Here is a 27,921-nt window from a genome sequence, read left to right on the forward strand (position 1 = left end):
ACAGGCGCTGCAATCCAGTGCTTGGCGTGCCCTCTTAATCATGACAGTGTGAATTTCTTAAGTCTTGTCAGCTAAAGAAAATCTGAATCTCAATTCATCACTTTGGTATTGGTGAGTGCAGACTGTCGTAATCAATTATGGCATGTGCATGAGTTGCGCTATATCTTTACATAATGTTCTCTAGGTTTTTATCAATCTACTGTTTTTGCACAAATAGCTTGTGTGATCACAAATAAAACATGACTTTCAAGTTAGCTCTGTGTGTGTATCTCCCTCTTTTGTGTCCTTGTTTTGGTGCACTATAGTCATATGTATGATGAGCTACATCTGCTCTGAATGATCCTTCTGACTGCTCCAAACTTGCTCAAAAAAGCCTTTTTGGCTGCTCCAAGCCAGCTTGAAAAAATTTCTCTGGATGCTCCAGACCAGCTACAAAAGGCACTTTTGCATGCATACTACCAGGAGTGCTTCCACATCTGTGTACCCTGTTCCTAGACAAACTAGTATTGCCTGTTTGAATTTTCATCAGGTGACACGCGAGACTGCATTTAAATAAAAAAATAAAATAGAGGAGGAAGGTTATGGGAAGGCACAGACGTATGAAAGCAAAAACAAGTAGAGCACTACAGAAGGATGAAGTGTGTGTCGAGGAGAATCGTCATAAAAATGGAGTGCAGTGTAGTTCATGCAGACCTGTTCCTGCTGCATCTTTTTGCCTTCTGTAAGTGCTTTGTACCATCTAGGCAGTGCAAAGTGTTCCTACTCCACAAGAAATCAGTGACAACTGCAAAATGCAATATGCATATTGCCAAGATATACATATTTCGATGTTCTCAGTTTAAACACACAAAGACTGTCAGCATTGCTCAGCGCAGATCATGCTTCAGTGTTCGAGCAGCTTCACGATCGTAGTAGATAATTTTGTGCACAAGACGCAAACATTGGAGGTTGTTCCAGAGATTGCGTGATCACCATTGATAAGACTGGAAAGCTTGACGCTGATTTTAAAAAGGCGGCACGTCCAAATGATATTCAGTTGATCGACAGCCAACCCTCTGTTTGCCGCTTGCCAGTGTGCACTGCTGTATTCCGACTATTAGTTTACCGGCCACAAGTTCAGCCAAATAAACAGTTTTATTTTAGACAAGCCATCTCTGCCTTCATCAGCATCACAATCTAGTGACAATATACAATAAAACTTCTTTAGAAAAAAAAGCACTGAAATAGCAAGTCATTGGTCATGGTGACCTAGTTGTACGAACTCTCGTGGGTCAAGCTCGATTTCAGTGGCGTTTATTTTTTTTATAAAAACAAAAACAAAATGTGAGAGCCATCACAGTATGAAATATTTGGTTCACACAAGGCTCAAAACTACAAAGGTAGCATAAAAAGCTGAATACGGTAAATATTGCAAGTGTAGTGGAGCATACGCACCAACGCGTATGCGCCTTTGGAAGACAACGAAAAGCCCGTGCTCTGCTTGCGCGAGAGTTTATGCCGCCTTTGCCAGACTTGCCGTACGCCCACTTTCCGTTGCGACCTCGTTGCGACTTCTCTGCTCGAATAAACGTCATCACATTTGGTGGAGGCTGCTGAGATCCCCAAGCAGACCTGGAGCTCCGCTCTCGCAAGTTGCCTGAAAGACTACCGCGAAACATGACTGACGCAGTCGCCAACCAGCCCGTCCCATCCCAGCCAGCACCATCGGCTGCCCCGTCTACCTGCCCCGGCGCTACTCGCCAGCGGGATCCACCAATCTTCAGCGGAAGTGGTGAGCAAGACGTCGAAGACTGGCTCTCCTTGTACGCACGCGTAAGCGCCAGCAACAAGTGGGACGACGACTCTAAACTCGCCTACGTTATCTTTTACTTGGCAAACGTAGGTAAGCTTTGGTTTACCAACCGCGAAACCGCCATCGCCAACTGGTCCTCCTTTAAGACCCTCGTAACAGAAGCGTTCGGCCGACCAGAGGTCCGCAAGCTCCACGCTGACCAGGGTCTGCGCCACAGCGCCCAGCAGCCTGGCGAAACGTTTACGAGTTACATTGAGGATGTGCTCGACCTCTGCAGGCGTGTTAACCCATCTATGCCCGAAGAAGAGAAAATTCGGCAGATTCTCAAGGGCATTGAGGATGGCGCATTCCAGATGTTGCTAGCGAAAAGTCCGACCTCGGTGGCAATCCTCGTAAGCCTGTGCCAGAGCTTCAATGAATTACGCCGTCAGCGTTCCATCACCCGACAGAGTGTCTCACCACCAGATTCGATCTCGGCTGTCGCACTCGCAAATGCCAACGTTCGCCAAGAAAGTCTGTCCAACCAGATCAAAGACTTCATCAGGGAGGAAGTCGCCCGACAGCTCTCCCTGCTGCCGCATAGCGACGCGCCCACCGCAAGTCTGCCTTCGACACTGCAGCAGGCCATACGCACTGAATTTTGCGATGTCCTACCTACAGTGCCCACCCCTTACGCATGCACTTCAGCAGCATCTAATCTCTCAGCTGTCAGCTACGCACCACCTGCACCATATTCACCTCTCAGCTATGCAGCTGTGGTTGCGCGGCCCCCACCGCATCCAGTATCCTTATCGGCTCCACCTCCTCCGGCAGCGGCTCCGTTTTACAGGCCCTCACCTAGCTTTTTCCGTCCATCTAATGAGTGGCGCACCCATGACAACCGTCCTATCTGCTTCGCGTGTGGCATCCCTGGCCACATTGCACGCTACTGCCGCCGCCGTCCCACACCTGCGTACGCCTCCTTTGGAACTCCTACCTATGCGTCGCAGCAGGCCACCACATCTGCATACGAACAGAGGCACTCTGACTCGGATCGTCGCCCATCAACTTCTCGTTTCCCATCTCCTCGTCGCCGATCGCCATCTCCTATGCTTCATAGACCACCTCCTGAGGAGGGAAACTAATCAGTGCAGTTCCAGAGTCAAGAACTGCAACTTCTGCGCAATTATCAAGGCCTCCATGTTCACCGCAAAGTGTTGTTGATGTCAATGTTGAGGGAGTCGCCACACAAGCGTTAATTGATACTGGGGCCGCCGTTTCTGTGATGAACGCAAAATTTTGTCGCAAACTGAAGAAAGTGACCACATCTCTCTGTGGCATCGTGCTGTCCACAGCTAGCGCGTTACGCATTCAGCCCTCGGCTGTGTGTACGGCGCGCGTCGTCATCCAAGACGTTTTGTACATCGTCCAATTTTTTGTACTACCATCTTGCTCTCATGACCTCATCTTGGGTTGGGATTTCTTATCAGGTCATGAAGCTATCATCGATTGTTGCCGTGCGGAAGTGTCCCTAGTGCCAAGTTGTGAGTTTCCATCGCCCGACCATTCACCACTGCTCTGCAAACTCATCGCTGACGACGACATCACCTTGCCTCCGGAAGCTTCAGTCCCTATTAGCCTTTCATGTGTGGCACAACCTGACGCCACGGTGGTGTTTACGCCATCCCCTTTTTTTACTGAACGCAAGTGCATCGTGCTCCCATTTGCCGTTCTTACGATTGCATCTGGTTTAACCGTAATGCTGGTTACCAACTACTGCAACTACCCCATTGGCTTGCTTCGTGGTGAAACGTTAGGATATGTGCAACCTGTCGACCATATCAATGATATTATTCTTCCAGACGAAACGCCATGTCCCATTGCCGCAATCACTCGGGCGTCTGAGCCATCAAGCTCGCCAGCCTTCGACAATGCTATTGACGTAGACCTTCCCCCCTCGCATCGCAGCCAACTTGTTGCTCTCCTTAACAAGTTTCGCTCTTCTTTCGACTTTCAGAAACCTGCTTTGGGTCGCACCACGACTGTCACTCATACTATTGACACCGGCTCACATTCGCCTCTGCGACAGCGTCCTTACTGCGTTTCTGCCGAAGAGCGCCGCGTCATTACGGAGCAAGTAGATGACATGCTTAAACGTGGAGTCATACAGCCTTCTCAAAGCGCTTGGTCATCACCCGTGGTTTTGGTAAAGAAAAAAGATGGCACCGTTCGATTTTGCGTGGACTATCGCCACTTAAACAAGATTACAAAGAAAGACGTCTACCCGCTACCACGAATAGACGATGCTCTTGACTGTTTGCAAGGCGCCGAGTACTTCACATCCTTGGATCTGCGTTCTGGGTATTGGCAGGTGCCAATGGCTGAATGTGATCGCCCTAAAACAGCCTTTGTAACGCCGGATGGCCTATATGAGTTAAAGTCATGCCATTTGGGCTCTGCAACGCGCCTGCAATGTTTGATCGCATGATAGATACCATATTGCGGGCCCACAAGTGGAAAACTTGCTTGTGTTACCTAGATGACATCGTAGTCTTTTCAGCTGATTTCCCGACACATCGTCGTCTCCACGAGATTCTGACGTGTCTAGCTTCTGCAGGCCTACAACTTAACACCAAGAAGTGCCACTTCGCAGCCCGAAAACTAACCATCTTGGGACACGTCATCACAAGAGACGGTGTTCTTCCGGACCCCGATAAGCTTCGAGCTGTCGCTGACTTCCCAATGCCCACATCACTGAAAGCCCTAAGAAGTTTCGTTGGTCTTTGCTCTTACTTTCGTCGCTTCGTGCGCAACTTCGCGTCCATCATTGCACCTCTGACTAGTCTGCTTTCCAACAGCAAAGGTATATCTGCATGGTCACCTGCATGTGACGACGCATTTCACCAGCTGCGCCGCCTGCTGACCTCGCCACCTATTCTTCGCCACTACGACCCCACTGCTGCCACAGAAGTTCACACTGATGCAAGTGGCGTTGGTTTTGGTGCAGTTTTGGCACAACGGAAAGGCACCCAGACCGAATACGTAGTCGTTTATGCAAGTCGCGCTCTTAAGAAGGCTGAATTGAATTACTCCGTGACAGAGAAGGAGTGTTTGGCCATAATCTGGGCGCTTACGAAGTTTCGCCCGTACCTTTACGGCCGTCCTTTCGACGTGGTCACAGACCACCATACTCTATGTTGGCTTTCCACCTTGAAAGACCCGTCCGGACGTCTGGGGCGTTGGGCACTTCGATTGCAGGAGTATGACATCCGTGTCGTATATCGTTCCAGTCGCAAGCATGCGGACGCCGATGCACTTTCCCGATCGCCATTAACACCAGATGTGGCTTCTCTGTCACCCTCTTTTACCACCTTGTCACCACTCGACACCACTGACATGCTTTCGGAGCAGCGTAAAGACCCATACCTTGCCTTGTTAGTCGACTACCTTACCGATCCGTCTGCTGTCCCTTCCACGAGAGCGCTACGCCGGCAAGCAGCCCACTTTTCCTTACGAGACAACATTCTGTACCGCCGCAACTACATGCCTGGTGGTCGGAAGTGGCTCCTTGCTGTCACAACTCATATGCGCTCTGACATTTGCATAAATTTCCATGCAGATCCCCAAAGTGCTCACGCAGGTGGCCTGAAAACCTACGAAAGGCTGCACCAACGCTATTACTGGCGAGGAATGTATCGCTTTGTGCAGAAATACGTTAAGTCTTGCACCACTTGCCAACAGAACAAGACACCTTCGCGGCACCTTACTGGCATGTTACAGCCGCTCCCGTGCCCGGCTCGCCCATTCGACCGCGTGGGTTAGACCTCTATGGCCCCCTCCCATATAGTAGCTCTGGAAACCGGTAGATTATTGTCGGAGTCGATCATCTGACACGCTACGCTGAGACTGCAGCTCTACCGGCAGCGACCCTCCACGAAGTTGCACTCTTCATTCTCCGCAGCTTCATTCTACGCCATGGTGCTCCGCGGGAATTACTCAGTGATAGGGGTCGAGTGTTCCTGTCGGAGGTCATCCAAGCTATCCTCACTAATGCAACATCATCCACCGGAAATCTACCGCATACCATCCACAGACAAATGGTCTTACTGAGCAGTTCAACCGCACACTTGGCGACATGCTGAGGATGTACACCTCCTCCGACCACACTAACTGGGACGCTGTATTGCCCTTTGTTACCTTCGCTTATAACACCGCGACGCAAGCGACTACCGGTTTTTCCCCGTTCTTTCTATTGTACGGTCGCGAACCTTCCCACCCAATCGACACTATACTACCGTACCGCCCTGATGCATCTGAGTGCTCCCCGCTTTTGGAAGTCGCCAGATACGCTGAAGACTGCCGTCAGTTGGCTCGGTCTCTGACAAGTGAAGCTCAAGGTCTACAAAAGACTCGACACGAGGACGCTCATCGCATAGCTTCTACATTTCGTGCTGGCTCCCTTGTGTGGCTTTGGGTGCCCCCACGTGTTCCTGGCCTGTCTTCTAAACTTCTGGCCCGGTACCATGGTCCATACCGTGTGATTGACGCGACCTCCCCGGTGAATTACATCATCGAGCCATTAACACAATCACCAGATTTGCGCCGTCGAGGACGCGAGACCGTACACGTCGACCATCTCAAGCCCTACTACGACCCCTTCATTGTGGCTACTCCCTGAGTCGCCAGGATGGCTACCCTTCACCCCGGGGGTATTGTAGTGGAGCATACGCACCAACGCGTATGCACCTTCGGAAGCAAACGAAAAGCCCGTGCTCTGCTTGTGCGAGAGTTTGTGCCGTCTTTGCCAGACTTGCCGTATGCCCACTTTCCGTTGCGACCTCGTTGCGACTTCTCTGCTCGAATAAACGTCATCACACAAGGCAAATGGCAACCACGTTTTCATTAAAATGTGGTTGTCATAAAAATTTGGCTGAAATGTACTAGGAAAAGCTGTGGAGATGCTTTGTGGAAAAAAAGCAATGCAGCTGCTGTAGACTTGCTCAAGAGACTCAGAAGCTGCTTGGAAAAACTGCCATCAACTGAAACTGCTGCTGCACAAAAGTCCGTCTTTTGCATGGAGATTGTGAAAAACTTTCTTCTGCACTATAAGTGTGGTTTTGTATCTAATATTTTTGGGTTTTGAAGTACCCGGTGTGCTATGTTAGGTTAATTTATCTCTGAAGCACTTGGGAAAGATGTATTTCAGAGAAACGGAGACGAGTGTGGCAAGACAAACACATTTTATACCCTGAGCGAACAAAATCGATTCCACAAAATTCGCTTTAAATCACTCAATAACACTCAATAATTTAATAAAAAAACCCGTACATGAGCAAACTTTCACTGTAACTCAGTCTAAATCTGTTGCTAGCCCTAGCCGCTAGCCCTATGCCAATATATTGTAAACAATATAATGTTCCTACAGTTCATCGCACTGTGACTCATTGTCCATTGCTGTGCCGACATTTAGTCGAGTCCTTTATCACTGACGGGCTGCTCAAGTTCTTTTGGTTGCCGTGGGTTAACCCAGCCAAATGAACTGCTTGTTCTCATTGTGGGTGTTTTGGTCCTCGTCTGAATATTCGGCCTCGCTAGGCTTAGCTCATCATGAACTCCCTTGCTGACATGTCTACTCTGCTGACTGGTGTGGGCTGCTCCTGTTCTAGCGCGACATGGGATAGCTGCAATTCCACCAGGAATTGCTGGGCAAGAGTGCGGCAAGTTCGGGCAGTCTCACTCGAAAGCACCTCCGAGGTTGATGGCCACTTCTCAAACCTCTCATGCCGACATCGTTCAGAATCGAGCATATATGCTACTTCAGTCGCTATAGCGATGTTGGTTTCCCAAGTCTTCGCAGATCGGAGCCCCAAGGCACAGTGCCAGCTCATCCTCTGAAATTTTTTACGTCGGCTTATGTCCCGTGCCACGGGCCTTTCTCTGATCAATCTCCTGCATCGACATGGCTGTTGTACGTGCCCTCGGGTGACTTTTTTTCTCCTCGTTCACCATTGCCACGCTTCCACATTCGGTAGGCACCTCGTACCTCTCCTTTACTCATAACGTTATGCCCCCTTTAAAGAGTTTTTCTAAAAAAAAAACTGGTCATTTCTGTTCTCCAAATGATGCATGCACCCTTGCATCTCGCTCTTCTCTCTTGGCTTTTTTTTTTACCTTCTGTTGAATTTACCTCGCAATTATTCACCACTTACTGCACTTTTTTGTTCCTGCATCATCACTGCTATCGTTCACACAATGTTCACACACTTTCATCACCATGCATTAAACACTACAGTCGACCGTTCACATGTCCACCCGTTTCTTATTTTACACTGCATGGATACACTCACAAAAACAACTGCACAACGTACTCAACATTCAATATCCCAAAAATCTATACAATATCTAATCCCTGCCCAAAATCTATTTTTCTACAAAAGCATTTACCAATTACACACAACTAGCTTGAGTCTATGCTTCTTCACATTCCGCATCTTTTTGAGCTTCTTCCTGCGCCTACTCGCTACCCATCGTCTCGAACGCTCATTACAGCTGATCTCATTGGCGATGTTCACTCGATGCCTCTTCAGACCAACTTTCCCAGCTCACGTCTTATCTTTCATCACCCTCTTTGTTTCCGAATCTTTGAAATCTACTTTATGCATTTTTGCAACCTTAATGTGAAAATATATGAGCGCACCTTGTAAAAGGAAAGGCACTAGACAGGAAAGACACTCTTTCCTGTCAAGTGCTTTTCCTTCTATCTTGTGCACTCATGTATTTCCACATTATGTTGTACCAACTGGCCCAGCATTCCACTTTATTTTGCAACCTTCTTTTTTCTTCGTGTTACTTATCTATGATTCACTACCTGATCAGCCTTTCTTGCGCCCTTAGCTTGCAATGCCTTTCGAGGTGCCTGCGTTCCCTCAACTTTGCTGCGTTTACCACCGTGCATTTTAGAGACTCCTTTTGTTGCACTCATCTCTGGTGTTCTGTCTTGCATTGTCGATCTGCTTTTTTTTTTTTTTTTCAATATACACATTCATCACTGAAGCACTATGCCCTGCCTCTATGATATCTAGAGGCATTGCATTCTCTTTCTCTATGCCCTCTTCCATGACACTAGCCTACAGCTTCTGAACTGGTGCCTTACTATCAGAACATATAATGTTTAAGCACAGGTTCTTCAGTTCATCACTTAAGAGTGTGCGATCGTTTGTATACCATGCGTGCTCACTACTCATTTACTTGACAACAACGAAACGGTGATGATTGGGCACACTGAATTCTCTGATGGGCCTTTCCTTTGCCTCTCTAACACTCCTTTTGGCTAGTGCCAGTTGCAGTTTGTGCTCAAGCTCCTGTTTTTCTTGAGCATAAGCTTCAAGTGTTAAAGCATGATTTGCTTCTAGTTCAGCGCGTCTTGGCTCTTGTTTGGCACGTATTGCCTCTTGTTCAGCGCATCTTGCCTCTAGTTCGGCATGTTCGAACTCACGTTGCTTCTCCATTTTGTTCTCCAACTCTTTTTGAACACGAGTCTTTTTTGTCTTCAATCAACTTTAGACCTTGTTCCTTATTGAGCTTTTGCTCCCGAATTAATCTTAATATCTTCTCCCAATCCACGTCTGCAACCCCCGATGATAACGTGACTGGGCCACAAATCCTGGCTCAGGTTCGCCAATTAATGTCCCGTTAATTTATCTCGGCGGTGCTTGGGAAGAAGAGATTTGAGAGAAACTGGAGACGACCATGGCAAGAAGAACAAACTTTATACCCTGAACGCACAAAACCAATACACAGAATTCACATTAAATCACTCAACAGCTTGATAACACTCAATAGCTCAATGACAATCGACGTACATGGTCAGACACACTGACTTTAACTCAGTTTAAATCCATTACTAGCCCTAGCCACTAGCCCTAAGTCAATATGGCATCAACAGCGGAACGTTCTAGCAGATCGTCGTGTTGCAACTCGTTGCCCTTTACTGTGTTGACATTTAGTCGAGTCCTCTGTCGTTGATGGGCTGCTCCACTTCTTATAGTCACTGTACAGACACTTTCGAAATTATACAGATTATATTACAATTATACAAATTATACAGACACTTTCGGAAAACTTTTTACGTCACAACCACGTTCTGTAAAAGTCCAAATTGACAGCATGTCTAGCGCATCATAACTTTTACGAGCGAGTGACAGCATGTGAGCGCTGCACGCTGAGCAGGGATCATATGAGCTGGCCCATTTCTATCGCCTGGAGGGTGCATAAAATAACATCCTCTTGCGAGTTAGAACTGCTGTCGAATGCTCAAACAGAAAGGAAACCAGCTGTTCTGAACAAACATGAAAAAACACGGGGGGGGGGGGGGGGGGTTGCTTGAAAATCAATGGTGCATAGCAACAGTGCCCTTTCAACATGAAGAGACTGTATGAAAAGAGCACTGCTTTCTGGAGCGGCCGCATTTGCTTACACCACGTTTTGTGAGAGTTCTGCGATATTGGATGCAAAAGAGTAGGCTGCCGGCCCTACTTCATTTAACATTACAATTGGTTGCTGTGGCACTCATTGCATTGCATTCAGAATTCGGTCGTGTTGTTGCCAGGGCTAATCAGAAAGGCCACTGTCCCGCGAATTCACGGCGCAAGGCAAGAGTTGCCAGTTCCAGTTATATTAAGCGGTTGATTTTGGCTTCTTTTTTTTCGCCGAGTTGCTTGTAGAATATTCCAGTGAATTCTCATGTTAATTGGTATTTCATTCCATTTATTTCATTTCATTTATTCAACCTTAAGGGCCCGAAGGCATTACATAAGGGGGGGTCGTACATCGAGGTTGCAAGTTTCTAAGCTATGTAACAATATGAGGGTGCACACTGATTACAATGAATAAGCAAATAAAGAACACAAGTCGAAATAACACACATAACAAAACAAAAAAATATGATAGGCGATAAATAAATTCTGGGAGTACAGTAAAGCAACTATAAACGCAAAAGTTAATGTGCTGTTAAGACATCGCATTTGGATTTTGGAAAAGAGTTAGTTTTTCGCGAAATGTTGGGCGGTCCTTGCAAGAAACAATATTATCTGGCAGCGCATTCCAGAGTGTTATGGCATGGGAGAAAAATGAGGTACTCATCGCCGTCGTCCGGCATTTTATGGTCATCAGAGGGTGCGTATGGGACAGGCGAGATGACGTTCCTAATGGGCATTTTAGGAGAGGGTGTCCCGACTTGCTAAAGTAACAGAATGTGTGAAGGAGGCAGATACGAGAGGTTATGCGATGTGAAGCGAGCGGTGCGAGTGACAACGTTTGAATTAGTGCGGTTACGCTGATATGCCTTGAATATTGTGACATAATGAAACGAGCTGCGCTATTTTGAACGGCTTCCAAATCATCGGTGAGATAAGCTTGTGAAGGATGCCAGATGGATGATGCATACTCGAGCTTTGGTCACACGTATGTCAGATATGCGAGTTTCTTTATGTCAGGAGTTGCAGATCGCAAGTTACATCATAAGTAGCCTAATGTCCGAGAAGCTTCAGAACGAATGGTTTCAATGTGTTTCACCCATGATAGTGTTGATGTCAGATGAACTCCTAGATACTTGTAAGTGCGCGTGTGATCAATGAGAACCGAATTAATGCGGTAGGTTTCATTTGAGGTGTTGTGTTTACGTGTGAAGGACATGACCTTGCATTCAGTGAGGTTTAGGGACATATGCCATTTTTCGCACCATGAAGGTAATGGTGTCAAGGTGGTGTTGTAGGGTGATTGCATCGTTAGGGGAGTGAAGGGGGTTATAAAGAACGCAGTCGTCTGCAAATAGGCGCAGATGTCATTTAATGTTACTAGGAAGGTCATTAACGTATATAAGAAATAATAGAGGTGATAAGCCGGCGCCCTGGGGAACACCGGAAATGATGCTGGTAAGGGTTGATTGGAAATTCTTAGCAATGGTAAAACTGAACGCGTCCTGTTAAGAAATGCTCGAGCCATTTTATAAGGTTTGGGGGGATACCAAGAGCACATAATTTGATGAGCAGGTAAGTTGATGACCAGGTGCTTGTGGGGTACTCGTTCGAAGGCCTTGGAGGAATCTAAGAAAATTGCATCTATTCGTACGTGATCATCCATTCGCAGTAGTATGTCATTAGTAAATTAAGCCAGTTGTATTTCGCAGAAAAGATACTTTTGGAAACCATGTTGAAAAGGGTAGAAAAAACTGATTTATTCTTGGTAGGTCATAAGAGTTGATGCTATAATATGCTGAAGAATTTTAGTTGGAACACTAGTTAAGCTAATCGGGCGGTAGTTAGCGGGGCTTTCGGGCCGGCCTGCTTTAAAAATGCAGACTATTTTAGCTTTCTTCCAATCATCTGGCAAGGTTTCTGTGTTTAAAGATTGGTTAAATATAAGGTACAAAAATTTGCTAGAGAGTGCGATAGTGTTTTTTAATAATTAAGAATTTGTGTCGTCGCAGCCAGCCGAGGATGATATTTTAAGAGAGTAGATTAGGTTGCATACACCATCCAGGTTTACTTGTATTTCAGGCATGGTCTGAGAAGAGAACTCTGGTAAAGGTTCGACAGGGCAGGTATTAGGTATGTGAAACACGGACGTGAAAAAGGTATTTAGAGCAGCAGTGGTTTCTTCGGAGCTTATCAGCTCATCATCAGAGTTAACAAGATTTATATGGTTAGTTTGCGGCTTCGCAGATATTACACGCCAGAATTTATTTGGGTTTGAACGAAGAATCATAATCAGGTCAGCAGACAAAATTTATCCTTGGCTGCAATAACTGCCTTTTTGTATTGAAGTTCACATAGGCGGTGGCAATTCCATGCTTCTGGGCTATTTTTCGCATTTCGCTGTTCTATATAGACATTTTTTTTCACGTGAGCAATGATTTTAAACATTTATTGAACCATAGGTTATTGGAGTCTGACTTCACAATTATTGTAGGGATATATTTAGTTTTTAAGCTCAGTAATGGGTATTTATAATAAAAAGTTTGCAATTAGAATTTACAGAGCATGTTCTGTAGGGTTTTTCAAAGTTTTCGTAAAAGCGAGCAAGTTGCTCGTTAATTAACTCAAAATTTCCCCTGTTGTAGTCAGTTATTAACTTGGTTGTAGGTGCTCTTTTTTTCAGTGGTATTGAGAGGGAAATATGAAGAAGATTGTGATTGCTAATTTCAGGAAGGACTGTGACACTCAATACGTCATCAGGGGAACTGGTGAGCAACAGATCAAGAGTGTTATCACTTCGAGTAGGTGTGGTGATTGCTTGATGTAGGTTAAAATCAAGTACAGATTCCATAAACTGTTTGGATCCGGTGAAAGATTGATCGGGTTGTGAAAGAAGAAGCCAATTGATATCAGGATAGTTGAAGTCGCCAAAAAGAAAAATAGATGCGTCAGGAAATTTATCTTTTATGTTTGTAAGAGAATTGCGCAGGTAATCGCAAAAAAGTGAATGACTGTCTGGCGGTCTGTAACGAATCCCAAACACTGATTTCACAGAGCAGTTGTGTACGCAGACCCACGTTAGTTCTAGGTTAGTATCATGACAGATCAGCGAGGACGAGAGGTTGCTCTTGACTGCCACAAGAACACCTCCTCCTCTCCTATCCATTCGGTCATTGCGGTATAGCGTGAAACTCGGGTTACAAGGCAAAACTTCCGAGTCTTCGATGTCGTTTGTTAACCAAGTCTCAGTGAGAAGAATTATGTCCGTGCCGATGTCTCTGATGAAGCCGTCTAGCTGATGTCTTTTGGGAACAACACTTCTGATGTTTGTGAAACCAATGTTGGCATTCAAAAATGAAGACGGTCGGTTTTTTAACGGCACTGGTTATTTGAACTGTGTCACTTGGTACCTGGTTAATTTCTATCACGTGCGTCAGAAGCAGTAGGTCGAAATGTGGAAGTATTTGTGCTCTCTAGAACATTATCAGTTGTAATGTCATAGAAATATGTCTTGTTTCCAACATGCAGTTTGTAAAATGAAAGTTTGAAGGCACACATATGCGAGCATACGAACTGTATCAACTTAGAGCGCGCTTGGCGAGTACTGGGGGCAAAATCTTCTCTGATAGCATAATCAGTTCCTTTTAGTAGACGGCCGCAAGCAAGAATGTTTTCTTTGGTTTTGAAATGGTTAGTTTTACTATGATAGCCCTCTTTTTCTTGTTCTCAAATTTGCCTAAGCGGTGTGCACGTTCGATTGTGTTTGTGTCCAGTTGTAGCTTCAAAGTTTCAGAGCATAGTTTTAGAATTTTCGTTTCAGATTCCTGCCATGTTTCTTTTTCTGCATCATCGAGGCCAAGAAATAGTAGATTGTTCCTGCGCATTCGGTTGTTGGTATCGTTGTTTGCAGCTTTCAGGACCTTGGTATCACGTTTAATTTGATTTGCCTCGCTCACAACTGGATCAAGATTCGTTTTTAAGTGCGTGATTTCTAGAGTCGCTAGTCGGCCGCTAATATCTGTGAGCATTTCGCTGGGTTCGAGTTGTGTGTTCTTTAGTTCGTTCAGCTCGGTACGAATGCTACATTGGTTTTGTTTCAGCTTGCTTAGGGCTGCCAGAATTTCTGTTGTGGGACCGGGATTTCGCTAAACATCACCGGAAATGATCAATAACAGGTGACACAGCGTATCGTAGGTAAACGCAACAGTACTAGAATACAGGCAAATAGCACGGTACAAATCAGGGTCGTAGGGGCATGACACCGCGACAAGAAAACGGTTGTCGCATCGATACCCGGTTGCATGGCGGAGATAACTAACCTGAAAGATTAGGCGTGTGTTGAACATTGTGTCGCTTGCGTTGTCGTGCCCCAAATGGCTGTCCGATGGATGCGTCTTATATAGCCTTGAGTTGCCAGGCCAGGATTGAAATCCAGGCTGGTTCCGGATTACTTGAGGGTGTCGGATAGATCGCAGGCCATTCAGTGATGCAGCCACCTGCCCCGCGAACGTACAGGGTTGTGGACTCAGTGGGTAGGTTCAGCAAAGGGCACGGACCGGGCGATGAGCAGCACATGGCAATCTGAAAGATTAGGCGTGGGTTGAACATTGTGTCGCTTGCGTTGTCATGCCCAATTTATTCAATTTTTTTTATTTTTATATATTTATGCATTATATTTATTTATTCGCATTTTTTCAGCAAATATATAGTTATTTTAGTTATCATCACATTCATCAATGCGCGTTTTCCCTTAACCAATAGCGTGTTTGTCGATCACTTGTAGCTAAATTTATATAGGTGCGTGCACAGTTTCCCATCGAGCAGAGATTCATCGCAGCACCCCCTCCTTTTTAGGTGAACAGCAGGTGGTCGCCTCGATCTTCCTTTCCCGTGCACGCCTATGGTTAAGTGTTGAAGTCAGACACAAGTTGGGGAAACAGCAGGTAACGCGAATCATGCGCTGGCAAATGTGCTTTCAACTGAACGGGAAGTGCTCTAGAGAGAATGTCAAAAAGCAGCTATGTGCTTTGTTCATAGTTGCCATATTTTTGTTAGACCAAACAATGAAGTGATTTTTTAAACTCTCTTTTCTACTTGAGAGACATTTTTTGTCATAATAAAAATGCTGTAATAATTCCATGGTTGAAATACCACCACTTGAAATACCACTGTTCAGTTGACGCTTTATTCAAGCAACAGCAAGATTGTGCCGATGATGAAGAGGAACGGTACGAAGACTGATGATTGTTATTGACAGATGAGGAAGATGAAGTCCAATGAATTCTTACAATATTTTAAATAGAAAAATTAATCGTTTTCTCTTGTTTTGAGCTTTTTTTGTTGGGAGTATTCGCTTCTTTACTCGGTGGCATCTGGCAACACTGCGCATGAGGGAATCGGCATCCCAAAATTAGTCATTGTCACTGTGCTGTTGAAGAGTTTACATCAGCGCCTAATCTGACTCCTCGGTAATGCCGACACGGTTTTTCACATTAAAAAAAGAAGAAAAAGAGAAAAAGCAAAGATAAACATCATCGGGGGCCACACCATGCACTTGCATTGAAACCATGCACTCACACACATCGTCAAAAACGAGCGAACCACACGTTACCATGGAAAGCTATTCAGTAAAGCGCCCTCCATATGCAGTGTGGCCCCACATATGTGTCGCTAACTAAAAGCATGGCATTGCCAACGCCAAAGTAGTATTTCTTGTTTTTGGTTTGGAGAAAAAATGAGGGCTCATTCGTGCATGCAATCCCGGTGGCAAGAACAGCCCGCCTGCCTGCCTCACGCCTTCGCCTGGGAACTGCCAGGGCCACGAGCATGCCGACGCCACTTCGCTCATGTTCATGCCAAGATGACAAAATACAGGGCGAAATTCCTAGATTGTCTATAGTGAAAATTCGTTATATCAAGGATGTCTCTTGCTGCTACTTTGTTACATAGAGATCGCAAATACATGTGCCTATATGGAGTAACGATAAGAAATATAAAAACTTCATTATATTGAGCAATTTGTTATATGAAGGTTCATTACAAGCTGGTTTAACTGTACTCTCAATCATTCAGACATTAGCTTGTAAATTTTTATTGTTTGGTTCGTCTGTGTTCGTAATATGTTTTAGCTCTATTTCATTCAAACTTGCTTATTACATAAATTCAGTTGAATTATACAATTTTTTTTGTCAATACCTGACCATATATTCCACTTTGGTCACTTGTAGCTGACCATTTGCACTCTCAACAGTCACAAGTACATCTGACACCCTACCTACAAGGAGTCGATGATTAAAAAAGGGTACAAAAAAAGCAAAAACATGGAACAATTAAGATGAAGAAGCTACAAGACAAACACTTTCTTTGTCTTGTCATGCGTTTTTTCTGTGCCTACAGTCGACTCTCAATAAATCAAACTCGAAGGGGCTCTGAATTTTGTTTGAGTTATCAAGAAGTTTGAATTATTATAAAATCTCATATAGATGACTCTGGGTGAGATGACACCACATATTATGATTAGGCATTGATTTTATCACATTTAAAATTTCTTCAAGTACTTTTTTAACCCTAACTGCAAGCGAGGAACAGAAAGCATAGGTGTAAGGTCCACAAGTTTATTGGCCATTTACTGCTTATCACACCTCTTAAAGAAATCATAAATTGCAAACTGCTTCTTTGCTATAATTATGTGCCTTCAACATAAAGCTCTCTATACCAGTTGAGAAGCATGATGTTTTACTGTGCGTGTGCTTTGTTTTAAACATTTGTTTACTAGCAAATCCTTTTTCTTGAAAGCCTGAGGTACTTACTTTTACTTTTTAGACTGTTAGGATTATATAAGCACGCAAATTTTTAAACAGTAGTAGGGAAACGGCAGATATTTTCTGGTATAAAAATGCAAAAAGTATGAATTAACCAAATGATAGAGTTTGAATTAAGAGGCTTTTAACATTTACATAATAGAGAGGCAACCAAAAAATTGAATTTTGTTTGAATAAATCATTATCAAAGTTTAAATTATCCAGAGCCTACTGTATTTTAATTATATATTACCAACTCTATTTTCCCAAGCTAAATGCCTAAACTAGTCTAATTGTGCCCATCAACAGTTAAATATGTGTGCTGAAGAAGGGAGAAGAGAAAAGTACCAACGATTACAATACTCAATCCACAATGTGAAATGTGAGCATAGCTGTACATATATGTTTATTATGTAATATATTGAGGAAAAGAATATAAGGTGTGCATGTACCTATGCACAGTTCGTACCCTTTTTACTGTTTATCTTTTTTTTAATTATTTCCTAAATATTCCTCTTGATTTTTGCAATTCTTTAGTTTTATATTTGTTTCTGTCAATGTCATTATTTTTTTATATTATTTTTTTATTTTCTGTCTCGCTTCCCTGCGTCAACTGCACGTTTTATTTTATTTTATCTTTTATCTTTCTTGTTTTTTTATATATAATTTTTATTGGTTTTTGTTATTTATATTATTCACTTCGGTGTCATAGGTTCTATCAGAACAATCCAGCCTGCCTCCCCTGATAAAGAAGAGCATTGCATTAATGGGGGTACATTAGAGAGCAAACTTGGAAAACAAAGATTCGAGAAGAGAAGTAGGAGGGAGCAGCAAGGTTGGGTGCTAAGGCCTTTCTGATGTTAGCTGACTGCCCAGTGAACGACAAGTCTTACTCAGCATTGCATGGCTGAAGGTGTGTCAGTGAATGGTTATGGAGCAAGGGACAACAACAACAGTGCTCCACACAAGAATGGGCTCTGAAGGGCTGTCATGTGAAGAAAACGTGTTGCCCTGGCCTTTGCTTATGGCGCGCTGAGTGTTTAGTAAGTAACTTTTGCCACGTCGCATTGTGGTTGGGGAAAAAAAATGCACAAATATTGGAAAGGGTCTACCACCTGTCACTAGATATAGTACATTTAGTATATCAATTACATATGCAGGGCATGCACTGTACTATAACAAACACCAGTATAATCACTGATTCCTGAAAGCTTTTTTTATTTTATTTACATATACTGCAGGCCCTCCTCAAACCCATGCAGAAGTGAAACACAAGATTACAATCAGACCATGCATAGTTATACACTGAATTACTTGACATAATTAAAATACTTTACAAATAATAGGTACACAACTGAAAAGTAATATCAATGTTTAGTTCATATCAATCCATGACAGACAACAGATTTTTACAAATGTTTCTTTTTTTTAAATATATACAAGTCACTTAAATACTTCTCACAGGAATTGTGCTTCCCACCGGTGATTGTACTGTGCAGGCTATGATGTTGATATAACCCTTAGAAATAATCAAAATTACAACGTAGGTTTATATGTTGCTCTGAGTCATACTTATGAGAACTTATTCGATTCAATCAAACATGAAATACTTTTGGTGAAATTAAACCAATACGGCATAAGGGGTGTTTCACTCAAATTAGTTACTTAACAAATTGATTTCAGTATTGTGATGCGCATCACACAGTATTTAAAATGGATAAAATGAAGTACGGCGTCCCTCAAGGATCTATATTAGGCCCGCTCCTGTTCCTCTTATATATCAATGATATTGTTAACATACCACTAACCCCGGACATGGTTCTATACGCAGATGACACGAATGTTTTTTTCTCTGGCAAAGACATCAACAGCTTGGAGGAGCAAGCAAACAAATGGCTTAAGCACTTATCAATATGGTTGATAGCAAATAAGATTGAGCTAAGCACCAAAAAAAAACAAAATATGTTATTTTTCGCCCCAAAAATAAAACTATACCCTGGGACATCCAAGTGAAGTTTCGAGGAAAATCGATTTAGCGAGTCACATCCCAAAAATTTCTCGGTATCATTTTTCATGAAACACGCGACTGGGCATATCACATAAACAAAGTTCGCACCAGTGTTTTGCGCTCAATTGGTGTAATTGGGAAAATCAGATGTTTTTTGCCAATTTGGATAACGAAGCAACTGTACTATTCCTTAGTTTACTCGCATATAAATTACTGTTTATTATTATGGGGTAACACTACAAACACAAAGAATGTGTTTATAAACTACAGAAAAGAATAGTTTGGATAATTTAAGGGGTTCGACCTAGAACACATTGCACTCCACTTTTCAATAAACATGACATATTAAAGTTTGAAAACATCCTAAATAAAAAAATAGCCATGATTATATGGAATAAATTTATTATTTATTTATTTATTTCAACATACTGCCAATCCCATCAGGGATTTTAGCAGGAAGGGTGTGAACATAAAAATTGGAATAAGTACACAATAAAGACATACATTGCGATAAAGTACAGAATGAAACTAACAGAATCGGATCATTTAACAATTTCAGATCAAAGAAGGCATAAAACGTTAGTGTAAAGAAAAGTTGTGAGAAGAAAATAAATGCAGTGACTTGGTTGACACATTGGTTGACATATTGGCATATGCATCAAGAAACACAACAAGAAATTACAGCAATAAGAAACTACCCTACAATATGGCTAAGTATTTCAAGGAAGGGCAAATTTATACACACTGAAAAACAGAAACATGATCAAGAATCAACAGAGCGATTTCTCTTCACCTGGATTCAGTACTAAAAATTGCTTAAAGAAAAAATATGATGACATGATACTTTGCTCGTACAATGTTCACACGAACACTCATATTAAAATCAACCAGGTGATTCCGTTTGCATAATACAAAGTTCATTTTCGACAAGGGTTAGAAATTTTGCTAATTCGGTAGTGCTGGAGATACTCGGATCCAGTTTATTCCATTCATTAGTGGCTATCGGAAAGAATGAGTACTTAAAGCAGTTTGTGTTGAAGGAGTATTCGTTAAGTCTCATTGGGTGTTTTTGGCGTGTTGGTCTAGTTTGATCAAACGTAAGGTAGGCGGATACATCAATGTTTAAATGACCATGGATTAATTCATGTATGAATTTTGCACGTGCTAACCTTGTTCTATTCATTAGAGTAAGTAATCCAGCTTTTTTAACTAGTTTAGTCAGAGAATCTGTATGTCTGTACTTGTTGTAAATGAACCTCATAGCTTTCCTTTGTATTCCTTCCAGTTTCGTGATTTGCTGTTTTGAGAATGGTGACCAAATAATATTACCGTATTCAAGTAATGATCGCACAAGGGAAGTGTATGCAAGCAGTTTTAGAGAAGGCGGGGCCTGGCGAAGCCGGTATCCGAGTGCAAACAAGCGGCGTAGTGCAGCTGAAGTAACGTAACTTATGTGTGCGTCCCATCTTAGATCTTCAGTTATAATAATTCCAAGATATTTATGCTGATTTACTCTAGTTATGGGAACGTCATTGATAGTGTAAAGAAAATTTGACCTAATTTTTTTCGACTTACTGATAAAATTGTACACTTGTTTGCATTAAGTGACATCTGCCATTTACGGCACCAGCAGGAAACATCTTGTAAAGCACTATTTAAAGCTACATGGTCCTCCGTTGAGTTTATTTCTCGATATAGCACGCAGTCATCCGCGAATAATTTGATTTTTTCCTTAATATTTGTAGGCGAATCATTAATAAAGAGAAGAAACAAAATTGGCGCCAGCACACAGCCCTGCGGAACTCCAGATGTGACGGAGGTGGTAGCAGAGGTTTCATCGTTAAATTCCACATACTGTGTACGATCAGTAAGATAATTTTTGATCCAGTTAAGAACAGTAGAATTTCCTAAGGTGGCCTCAAGTTTTTGAAGCGGTTTCTTGTGTGATACCTTGTCGAATGCTTTGGCAGCAAAGTCGAGGAAGATTAGATCAGTTTGTTTTTGGTTGTCAATACTCTGGGATACCTCATGTGTTAATTCCACTAATTGGGTTATGGTTGAAAGACCTCGGCGAAAGCCATGCTGATAGGGAGATAATATACGTTTTTCTTCTAGGAAAACAGTTATTTGTTTAAGAATTATGTGCTCCAAGATTTTACAGATTGTACATGTCAGGGATATAGGTCTAAAGTTAGATATATCATTTCTGCTTCCTCCTTTATGCACAGGAACAACTTTGGCCTTTTTCCACTCCACAGGTAAAGAGCACGTTGATAGTGATTTGTTAAACATGACGCACAGATATTTAACTAGCAACTCTGCATATCTTACAAGAAAGATGTTAGGAATGTTGTCGGGCCCTGCTCCTTTTTTTGCGTCCAAGTTTAACAAGAGATTTATGACACCGGGCTCATTGATAATAATCGATTCCTGGGTACCTTTCGCACTAGAGTCGATGTCTGGAATGTTTCCGTCATCGACAGTGAAGACAGACTTGAAATAGCTGTTCATTTTGTCTGCAGTGATCGGGTTATCTTTTTCCGGGGGTGTGTTGCTTTTGTTGTTTTTTGCAGGCTTTAGGTAGCTCCAAAACTTGCTGGGGGAATTTTTTAGAAAGTTTGGCAACGTTTTAGTGAAATAGTTGCTCTTCGCTGTTTTGATTTTTGTTTTTAGGTCACTCACAGCAGCAGTCAAATTATTTACTGTTACTGCTCCAGGTTTTTGTTTTATTCTCTTTCGTATTCGCTTTACTTTGCGTTTCGCATTGAAATCTGACTCAGTTGCTTTTCGTGATGCATTTAAAAGAAGATACACACATATCTAGTAGTGCTCCAAGAATAATTTTTCCTCTTTCTGCGGTGTCACACAGGTTGTATTTATAATTGAAGTGTATACACTCGTGACATTTTCATGAATGAGTTCTAATAAATTGGTTTGTTATTCGATAAATTTGAGTTTCTTCACATATTCCTTGCCTTGTTTGCTATAAACTCAGTCTTGCAGACAGGTCTGTACTTAATAAAATGTTTATCCAACGTTTTTTCTGTAAGTTTTTATAAAAAATTTGTAAATGTGGCTGCTTCTTTGTTAAAACACTTAAATTATGTGTACATTGCTGCTTTTTTTGCACTTTATAGTCTGGGACGGGTGACGGCACCTTGTCAAGCATTAATTTGCCTTTTTGCCAACCCTGCCTCTTACTTGTGTCTACTGTACTTTGTTTACTGTACTTTGTATAATAAAGATCACAAAGCATTATTCGATCTTAATCCTAAGGTCTCCCCAAGTTTGAATTATCGAGAGCCTACTGGCATAGAACATGATTCTCACAGTGACTGTAGCAGCAGTAATAACTCACCTACAGTGCTTTTGTATTTGCTATTGAACTAAAACAGTTTCCAAGACAGGAGAAGTGAACATCTTTTTTTGCTAATTCATCCTCCTGTCCTTTTCACCAGGTGGTGCAGTCCTCGCATGGTCATCTATCAACTCCCAAGACATCACTCGACCTCTTAACTTACTCACTCGAGTCCAGGTCGCGACATCTTTTCCAAATTAATCTCACTAAAGTGGAGAAGGCTACACAGAGGTTCCTGGTAAGTTTAAAGGGAATTGAAGGCCTCATAGTTTGAAGCATGGCTCTTGCGAAATGAGCCACCTTGTCTCTCTCCACATGTACTGTTGTGATCTTGTTGAGATCTACCAGCTCTGTTGTGTATTGTGAACAAAAGAAGAAAAATTTAAGGTCATTTTTCTTTGTTAGACACAACCTAAATGATAACTGGCAGTCAACCCAAGAAAAGCACAGAAAATGTTATTTGTAGTAATTATAATGCAGATTAGAAAACATTTAGATGGGCAAAAAGCCAAGCTTCCACCAGCAGGGACGGAATATGCAACCTGAGATCTCATTCAGGTAGTGTGTGAGGAACTATTGCTCACCTCCTTGCTTATGAAAAGATCCTGTGCAATGTGATGATTGCAGGAAAAGAAAAGGGTGTTCCAAAGTTAATATCTTGGCTGCGAGCGGTGCAGATTAACACATCCTGGTTTTAAGGCACAGATATACAGTGAACTTGTCAATTCGAATTAGGTTAATCTGAGCTGACAGTTAACTTGAAGCAACGTCCTGGTTCTGGCGCAGCCTCGGGAAAAAGTGCTAATTCATATGCGCCAGTGTTCACAACACTTAATTCAAACTCAGAGCCACTGCTTTTCATTGCTCCTTGCAGAAGTTGGCCTAAAGTGATCACTAAGTGTTGCGAAACGAAACTTGCTCTGAATATGGAACAACGAAAATACAGCATCACTTAGCTAACGAGAATTTGGACACTGCGCTGGAGCTTTTGGGCAATCTGAAAATGGGGCTCACATAGTAGCGACAAAATAAATGCAAGAAAGTGCAAATTACTGATTTCTTTCTATTTAAATTGTGTTGACTCTTAAACTTGAATAAACGTCTTTTGAAGCATAAATATCATCGTATATTTCAACATTAAGGCTCACTAGTATGCATGTCAGTGCTTGTTTCTGGCATGTCACTGAATGATTAATTAATTCTGTTCATTGTTAGGGTTCTATCAGCTCAATTTATGTAATCACATGCCGCGAACGTGTAGCAGTGCCTAGTTCGTGAAAACAAGTCCAGAGATGGCTCATTTGAAATTTGCTCCAACATGAGACTATATGCATGCGGATGGTGATAGGGTCATTGGTTGCATGGAATCCCTATTCTTTTCAATCAATCAATTTTATTCTTTCTTTGGATACAAAAATAACATAATTAGTGAAGTATTACATTCAGAGGTCCCATAGTTTCAGAAACTGACGGGGGGACATCCTAATACTAGAACATATGTATGTTAAGTGTCATGGGCAACATTTAGTTAAATGATAATAATGAGTTGTGGTCGAAGTTCAAAGGCATGGTCATTCATTGTGAAAACGTGTACGTTCCTTTAAAAAAACTGTATCAACAAAGAGTACCTGTGAATGGATCGTGATCTTATACATCTGAAATGCAAGATTTCAAAAACCTGGTGATAGAAAAGAATTTTCAAGTCTGGTACATACTTTTCAGGATAAAGTGCATGCCGCAAGAGACCAGTTCTTTTCTTGCACCTTCACTTTTTTCATGTTGGAGCAACCAAGAAAATTATGGCGATATTTATCTAGACATAAAAGTGGCATACCAGAGATAAGAACATCTGCCATAAGCATTGATGATTCTTTTACCATTGCCAATGAATTCAATGTGTTTTTTTCAGTCCACATTTACTTTCAAAGTATTGTATGCACACTTACTGCCTTAGACACTTCGTAATCCGATGTCAGAAGAAAACGTAAGCTAGAATGGCATTTTTAATCTTTTGCGTAGTTTATACATTGTATAAGGAGATTTATTGACTAAAACCAACTGCCTGGTTCAAGGGGCGTCAGTCACGAGCTTAGCTCTTCGTCGTAGTGGTCTTCCAAGCAATCCGACTAGATACTGTCTCTCTCCTTCTTTCCCTCTACATTTGCCCCGGTGGTGAAGAGGAGCCATCCTGGCGACTCACGTCGAAGCAAGCACAAGGGGGTCATAGTAAGGCATTAAGTGGCTGATGTGGACTGTCTCCCGGCATCGTCTGTCATCGGCAGGTGTCACTGGTTTGATGACGTAGTTGACCGGTGAAGTGCATTGAACGATGCGGTATGGACCATTGTACTTGGGTGCAAACTTTCGGGAGAGGCCGGGGGACTGGAATGAAACCGGAAGCCATACAAATGAGCCTACAGGGAAGCTGTGAGCAGGCTTGTCTTGGTCAAGTCATTCTTTTTGGAGACCTTGTACGACGGACGTAAATAAACGCGCTAATTGGCGGCACTCTTCGGCACACTGAACAAGTTTGGAGACTGGGCGGTATTCTGAAGCATCTGGGTGGTAAGTAAGTACCGTGTCAAGCATATAAGAGGGCTCACGTTCGTACAGTAGAAAAAAGGTGAAAACCCAGTAATTGCTTGCATGGCTGTATTATACACATACATCACGAAAGGGAGCACCAAGTCCCAATTAGAACGGTCGGAGTATATGTACATAGAGAGCATATCACCGAGCGTGCGTATAAAGCACTCCGTCAAACCATTTGTCTGTGGGTGATAGCTTGTAGTGGTGCAATCAATAATATTGCACTCACTTAGAAGCTCCTGGACGATTTGCGATAAAAACGCACACCCAAGGTCGCTAAGCAGCTCACGTGGCGCCATGGCGAAGTACAAAGCCACGCAAGATGAACAAGGTGACATCACGAGCAGCAGCGGCTGGCAAAGCGGCGGTTTCAGCGTAACGGGTTAGATGGTCAATGGCCACAATAATCCAGTGATTTCCAGCAGGAGTACAAGGTAGTAGCCCGTAGAGGTCGATGCCGATTCTATCAACAAACGGTCGAGTCGGATACGGCAATGGTTGTAATTCGCCAGAGGCATGACCAGTTGTTTTCCGTCGCTGACACTCAGTGCAGGAGCTTATGTACTTGCGAACGTACGAGTACATTCCACGCCAGAAAAATCGCTGAAGAAGCCGGTCGTATGTTTTCAAAATGCCAGCGTGTGCGTTTTGAGGATCTGCATGGAAGTACGCACACATGTTGGAGCGCAAGTGGCGAGGTATAACAAGAAGCCATTTTCTACCATCCGGCTTATAGTTGCCACGGTACAACATGGCATCCCGTATCGCATAATGGGGAATTTGTTGACGTAGTGCACAAGGTAGACGCTGGCGTGGTGTCACCGAAGACGAGAGAACAACGATGAGCGAGGCTATCCAAGGGTCCTTGCGTTGTTCCGAAGGCATGTCAGTGGTGTCGATGCTGTCAATGGTAGCTTCAGCAAAGGAAACAGGTGCAACGGCTGAAGGAAGGGGCGAACGAGAACGAGCATCTGCGTCGGTATGCTTGCGGCCTGAGCAGTGAATGACGTGAATATCAAATTCCTGTAATCGTAGCGCCCAACGTCTAAGCCGGCCCAAAGGATCCTTCAATGAAGCGAGCCAACAGAGTGAATGGTGATCTGTAACTACATCAAATGGGCGTCCATATAAGTAAGGACAAAATTTTTGTATTTAACAAACAATGGCCAAACATTCCTTTTCGGAAACCGAGTATTTGTGCTCTGCCTTGGTTAGTGTGCGACTGGCATACGCAACTACATACTCCGAGAAGCCAGGCTTGCGTTGAGCAAGAAGTGCGCCAAGTCCTATGCCACTCGCATCCGTGTGCACCTTGGTTGGATCAGTAGGGCCGAAGTGGCGTAAAATAGGTGGTGAAGTAAGGAGACGGCATAATGTTGCAAAAGCATCATCGCATGCTGGTGACCAATCAGAGAGGTGTTCATCGCCAGTAATAAGCTGTGTCAGTGGTGCGATTATCGAAGCAAAGTTCTTCACAAATCGGCGAAAATGCGAGCACAGTCCGACAAAGCTACGAAGCGCTTTCATGGTCGTAGGCTTCGGAAACTCAGCGACAACACGAAGCTTCGCTGGGTCTGGGAGGACGCCATGCATGTTTTGAGACAACGTGGCCAAGTATTGTGAGTTTCCGAGCTCCAAAGTGGCACTTCTTGATGTTTAGTTGAAGGTCTGCGCTCGTGAGGCAGCTCAAGACTACGCTGAGACAATGGAGGTGGCTGTCAAAATCAGGGGAGAAAACAACGACATCATCCAAGTAGCAAAGACATGTCTTCCATTTAAGCCCATGCAAGACGCTATCTATCATCCTTTCGAATGTAGCTGGTGCATTACAAAGGCCGAAGGGCATTACATTGAATTCGTATAGCCCATCGGGTGTCACAAAAACAGTTTTTGGACGATCTGATGGTGCCATGGGGACCTGCCAAGAACTGGACCGTAGGTCTAGTGATGAGAAAAATTCAGCACCTTGCAAGCAGTCCAAGGCATTATCGATGTGCAGCAAAGGGTATACGTCTTTAAGCGTGACTTTGTTTAAATGGCGGTAATCGACGCAAAAGCGAATCGAGACGTTTTTTTTTCTAACAAGTACCACAGGTGAAGACCAATGACTGCTGGACGGCCGAATGACGCCACGTTGAAGCATGTCGGCCACTTGCTCGATGATCACACGACGCTCAACAGTAGATACCCGATAAGGACGCTGTCGCAGAGTGCTTTGGGATCCGGTGTTAATGGGATGGACAACGGTGTGCGTTCGGCCTAAGGACGTCTGCTGGCAATCGAACAAGCTGCGAAACTGGTGAAGAAGTTCTAGAAGCTTTTCACAGTGTGGTTCTTCAAGTTCGCCATCAATTGAGGGGCCAAACAAATTAATGTTTTCGTGAACAGGTGAATGGGCAGATGGCGTCAGTGCATTAAGCTGCAAATCACTTTCACCGTCAAGGCCGAAGATGGAGGAAACATCTAAGTCTTAGAATGTTGCAATACATTTCTCGTGACGCAAGGTTGTGAGAGATGGCAAGGGATTTGTGACAAACAAATTGGTAGCGCCCGCCGAAAAATCTAGAACTGCAAACGGCAACGCGAGGCTCTTGCGACTTTGGAAAGTTTGGGAAGGTGTAAACAACACTGCAGGCTTAGGCACATTGGCACAAGACGTGAGAACAAAGGCTGCACTGGTCGGTGATATGTCCATGTCGTCAGCGAGACAGAAAATCCCAGCCGAGGATCACATCATGAGAACACGCCTGTAGCACAAGAAATTCAACGGCATACAAAACATCTTGGATGAGAACGCGGGCGGTACAGGCAGCTAATGGTCGAATATGGTGAGCACTGGCAGTACGGAGAGACAATTCCTTTGGCGTCGGGGCAACCTTCCGAAGCAGTTGGCAAAGTTTTAAATCAATTACTGAAACGGC

The 27,921-nt window shown here is 43.4% G+C and overlaps 2 protein-coding genes across 5 annotated transcripts in view; one reads left to right on the plus strand and one right to left on the minus strand.

Moving 5' to 3' along the window:
* Nucleotides 1–15,328, minus strand: part of LOC119181453 (uncharacterized) — a 159,530-nt gene extending 144,202 nt beyond the window's left edge. The window contains exons 1-2 of the mRNA XM_075882781.1: nucleotides 15,086–15,328; nucleotides 14,565–14,826 (exon numbers count right to left, since the gene is read on the minus strand). The gene's annotated coding sequence lies outside the window, so the exon portion shown is untranslated. The remainder of the gene's footprint in view (nucleotides 1–14,564; nucleotides 14,827–15,085) is intronic.
* The window catches only part of LOC119181451 (uncharacterized), a 607,968-nt gene that overhangs the window by 262,093 nt on the left and 317,954 nt on the right, over nucleotides 1–27,921 (plus strand). For all 4 annotated transcript variants that reach the window (XR_012888604.1, XR_012888603.1, XR_012888605.1 and 1 more), the window contains exon 23: nucleotides 22,512–22,649. Coding sequence is in view for 1 of the 4 variants with exons in the window: in XM_037432704.2 (XP_037288601.2) it covers nucleotides 22,512–22,649 (138 nt within the window). In the remaining 3 variants the exon portion in view is untranslated. The remainder of the gene's footprint in view (nucleotides 1–22,511; nucleotides 22,650–27,921) is intronic.

The sequence above is a fragment of the Rhipicephalus microplus genome, unplaced genomic scaffold, assembly GCF_043290135.1.
Source record: "Rhipicephalus microplus isolate Deutch F79 unplaced genomic scaffold, USDA_Rmic scaffold_14, whole genome shotgun sequence".
In the NCBI taxonomy this organism is placed as follows: Eukaryota; Metazoa; Arthropoda; class Arachnida; order Ixodida; family Ixodidae; genus Rhipicephalus; species Rhipicephalus microplus.